This window comes from Austrofundulus limnaeus, unplaced genomic scaffold, assembly GCF_001266775.1.
Source record: "Austrofundulus limnaeus strain Quisiro unplaced genomic scaffold, Austrofundulus_limnaeus-1.0 Scaffold152, whole genome shotgun sequence".
Taxonomy (NCBI): domain Eukaryota; kingdom Metazoa; phylum Chordata; class Actinopteri; order Cyprinodontiformes; family Rivulidae; genus Austrofundulus; species Austrofundulus limnaeus.
The window spans coordinates 316,045-320,521 of NW_013952554.1; the positions used below are offsets into that span (position 1 = coordinate 316,045).

The 4,477-nt window shown below is 36.6% G+C and overlaps 1 protein-coding gene across 2 annotated transcripts; it reads left to right on the top strand.

Annotated features, from left to right (window-relative positions):
• Positions 1–1,782: 1,782 nt before the first annotated feature.
• ermn (ermin) lies at positions 1,783–3,171 on the top strand. 2 transcript variants are annotated; one of them, XR_001310877.1, is made up of 3 exons: positions 1,783–2,460; positions 2,535–3,036; positions 3,152–3,171. XR_001310877.1 is itself a non-coding variant. In XM_014016674.1 (2 exons), exons 1-2 carry the CDS (start codon positions 2,046–2,048, stop codon positions 2,900–2,902), a joined length of 783 nt encoding a protein of 260 aa, XP_013872128.1. In that variant the 5' UTR covers positions 1,783–2,045; the 3' UTR covers positions 2,903–3,132. The 2 variants fall into 2 exon arrangements, 1 of the variants encoding a protein (XP_013872128.1); XM_014016674.1 differs by lacking the exon at positions 3,152–3,171 and having other exon boundaries at positions 2,535–3,132.
• Positions 3,172–4,477: the final 1,306 nt, after the last annotated feature.

A 4,477-nucleotide genomic window follows, 5' to 3' on the forward strand; every position in this document is an offset into this window, starting at 1 on the left:
TTTGCCTGAAACTCTCAGACTGAAGAAGTCTCTTGGAAGAGAGACAAAACGTTTCATTAAAGAGGAACCCGTCCAGAGGACCTATACAATTTTTTTTCCTTTTGATTTTTTACCTGGGTTACTGAGATGCATCAGGATATCTTTACTTTACTTGAGTAATTTTTTTTTCATTTCTGCCATGTTTAATATTGTGGTTTGTGACATGAGGTTGAACAGTGAGAGATCAGCAGGATTTATGCACAATGAACTTGAAACAAAAATTGTGACTAATTAACTGAGTCTACAGTCTTGTAATTTACACTTTGTGTCCAATCATCTTTGTGTCCATCCCATCAGACTTGGATGAATGAAACCACCTGCATTCACAGACATGAGGCCAAGCAGAGAGGAGGTGGTAGGACAGAAAAACAGGTGTCTTTAGGAAAACATTATCAGAATATCACAGGATTGTGAAACCTGCCCTCCTATCTAATATGATTTTTGTAAACAGGCACAACTTAGGTCCATGTGACACTATTTTCAAGGAGGCATCTTCTGAATTTCGACCATTTGTAAACATTTTTTCACTAAAAAATACTTATACTTTAATATATTTTCATTTACAGCTTAATCAGTTAATATCCCCTCTGTGTGTACGTAAATAGTGTTTTATTTGAAAGCTTCAACTTCTCCACAAGATCACCTCTTGTGTTTTTTATTTAATTTATTTATATTAACCAGTAATAATTTGTCAGTGTGCTTTTTACTTTTACTCTTTACATTTTTCACAATTATCTGTACTTTCTACTCACTACATTTTTTAAAAAGGTAAGAAGTAGAAAGTCGTTACTCCTATTTTATTCTGAGTTATTACTTAAAAAATAATATCCTGATAAATTGTATCTCCTGGATAGAGTGAATTTAATTGTGTTTGGATGAGAAGTATAAATATATACCATTCTGACACCATATTAGCTTGTACACAACCCATCACAGCTGCACGCTGTTAGAAAAAAATATATTTTTTGGAGAAGTCACCTCCCAATAAATGTCATTTTATGACATTTATTCACTTTTACTTTTAATACTTAAGTGGATTTTGTGTCAGAAATTTACTTTTGATACTCAAGTACAAAAAATATCAGATACTTTAAGACTTTTACTCAAGTAATACTTTTTTAGAGAAGACTTTAACTTTTACCAAAGTATTTTTATGATAAGATACTTGTACTTTTACTCAAGTATCAATTTGAGGTACTCTATACAACAATGTATAACAGTATACTTAAAAGGTATAATTTTTAAAAATTTAAAACGTCCCAATTTAGTACGAACAAGTAAATCAATTTACTTTCTAGTACACTTGATATACTTAAACTACTCAAGTATACTTATTAAAATGAACTTCAAATATACTACATTTTACTGTTTGTTTATATAAAACCTCTGAATAAATTTACTCAAAATTCACACACGCAACTCTAGTTCTTCTAAAGTTAATTGATTTTCCACAAACAAGCTGAGGAAACCTCAGAACTGATTTTACTACAAATGTGCAGAATGTTGTGGTGTGCTTTCAGAGCTTAAAGCTGTTTTTAAAACTTCACTACATATCTGAGTCATCACTGTTTCAGGCAACAAAACATTGTGAACAAAACCTGAAAGGGATTGTTAATCCAGACTCAGAATGTAACAGAAAGAAGGTTGTCACCAAGCAGAGATTTAAAAAAAAAAAAAAAAACAAGTACAATTGCTCCATCTGCAGCAACCAGCAACACAATGAACCTTTGTTGGGCCCACAACAGAACCTCTGTTCTTCAACAAACAAATAGCTTTGAYGCAAACACTACAGAGCTCACTGCACACTCTTGACTGAAATGTAGGGTGGAGACTAAGAACACTCTGAGAAGATCTGATCATATTTCTTAGATCCAACAAAAACACGGTAAAAAAAAAAAAAAGGAGCAGCTTGATGGAGGCAAACCGAAACAATCCAAAGCTCAGCACAGAAGGAGAGGCTGCACAAGTGTCCCAGCTGCTGGAGATCATTAATACGGACACCCTCAATGCTCCTGAGGGGACGGAGGAGCTGGAGGTTAGAGACGTTTGGTCAGTGGAGATGGGAGACGACTCTGTGTTCTACAGTGACGAAGAGCATCAGGACAGAGGTGGTTTCAGAGCCGAGCGCAGACAATCTTGTCAACAGTGTGGCAGATTATGAAACTGACCAACAGAAGGAGAACGATCCAAGGGAAGAACGCTTTAATTACAGAGAGAACTGGGAGAGGGAAGTCATTTGGACTGAAGAAGCAAACACAAAGCTCCAGACTAAAATAACAAACGTAGCCGACACTGGAAAATCAGTGGCAGAGTCGGATGCGAGTCCTGAAAGGTTTGGGAGAACTTGTGAAGAGCTTCTGTCACCAGACTTTACAGCTTTTAATAAGCAAACATGTGGACTAAATGATTCAACAGCTAAAGGTAAGACAGACTAACAGTGCTGTTAAATAGATTGCTTTAACAAAAACTAAAGGTTTATTTTCTGTTCTTCTCAGCGAATCACCAAATCAGAGAAGAAGGCATGGTAGAAGGCAGAAGATCGCACCCAAATCTGTTTGAAGAGAGTTGCACAAAGATGGAAGAAAATACAGATCCTGTAACACAAGAGCTTTCTGTTGAACTCCAGAAATCAAACAAGCAGTTTGAGAAAGACCTGGAAGCCAAGTGCAGCTTTCCGGTAAATGCTGAGCATCCTCAAGATCCAGACCAAGATCACTCGGCCTCGGATGAGTCGAGCAAATCTGCCTGCAGCGCCTTCAACCACCTCTCCTCCAAATACAGCACAGTGTCGTACCGCAGGATCCTGAGAGGCAACACCCGGCAGAGGATAGAAGAGTTCGAGGTTCTGTTAAAGAATCAGTGAGGAGCTTTTCAAACACATGAAGTGTGCCTTAAAGAGCTTCTGAACAACTTAAGTTTGGATAAATATAGGTCTCGTTTAACCAAATTGATAACTGCTAGTCAAGACCAAAATACCTTTCTGCTGTCCTAAAACAGGTATAATAGCAAACATTTTATAGACGTTTGTGTGAACAGTATTTTATAAACCTTTATATTGCTGTAAATTTTGCATTACCTGGCTAATTGATTTTCCTGCCCTTTATTCATACAGCTAACTGGTAAGTTGCAAACAACCATTCCACATACTTTACAAACTAATACTAGTCTTCTACATGAATTTAGCTCATTAATCTGGTCAGACGTGATCTATATTTCTCCAAACTGAGGTTATGATCTACACTCAAAAAACAGTTTGTTGGGTTTACTTATGTTTAGTTCCCACTCAGCTGATTTGAGTAACGCTGCGTTCACACCGAATGTGATTTCAGCTTCAAAATCCAAAGCTTCAAGTTGGACACTTGTGCACTTTGAGRTCAGATGCGAGTCAAAATTGCTCTTGAAGCGCTCAACGCACGTCTGGTGCCTCCCCCCTCCCTCCTCTGCTGGTCTGTTCAATGGCAGATGAATTAAAAGAAGTGGCTTTGCTTTATTTACTGAGATCAAGAGCACGTCTCGCTCATCAGATTTAATTTATTATCACTTCACCAGATATTTCAGAAACGCTCTGATGGTGAGTTTCACCACCCAGGAGCTGCGAGGCTCGCTGTTTCAGAACTATTTTTGTCAGCTAAAGAGCTCCTGTCCATCTGCCTTGGGTTAGAGGACATTATTCAGGAAACTGTCCCATTTGGAAAATGTGTCACTTCGTCACAGTGGAGTCCCTCTTGGTTGACGCGTCGAGCTGTGAAAGTTCAGATTTTCCAAATCCAGCGTTCGACGTGCTTGACGCGTCGAACGCTCAAATCATTCAAATCTCGCAACTTTAATTACGCAAGACGCACCGCAGCACTTCCCGACGTTGAAATCACGTTCGGTGTGAACGCAGCATTAAGCAACATTAACATTTTCTTTAAAGTTACATGTAAAAGTTCTTTTACACCTACTTGGGAAATTGTTGACACAACTTGATTAAGTAAATCCAACACATCTGTTTTTGAGTGTAAAACAGGTAAGACATAAATCTTCCACAAAACTCCATTTCTAACCATTTAAACTAGAACTTTATCACACCTGTACTAATTCTATAATATAAATATAAACTTATTATTATTATAATGCATCTGACATTAGTGTTGAAAACCTTTTATATAACTTGCCAGGTACAAGTATTTGTAAATCTCATTAAAATACTCCATAATTAAATAAATATATGTGATTGCAAAGGTACTACAATTTTTAAACATTTTAAGTTCTTATTTTTTTCCTTTTTGGTAAAGAAAATTATGTCAAATACAAGGAAGATATTAGGACAGGCAAAAAGGTGAAAAAAATTTTCTTCACTTTTTGTAAAAAATCTATAAACCTGCAATAATGTCAAGAAGCACAACATACCTAAACTGTGCAGAGACAAACGATAATAAAGGAATCAAGACAAAGA

What these genes read in the sequence shown, in the direction of transcription:
- ermn (XM_014016674.1), top strand. Translation starts at nt 2,046, where the DNA reads ATGCTCCTGAGGGGACGGAGGAGCTGGAGGTTAGAGACGTTTGGTCAG. An exon ending in AAATGATTCAACAGCTAAAG is followed by an intron (nt 2,461 to 2,534) that starts GTAAGACAGACT and finishes TGTTCTTCTCAG; the next exon opens with CGAATCACCAAATCAGAGAA.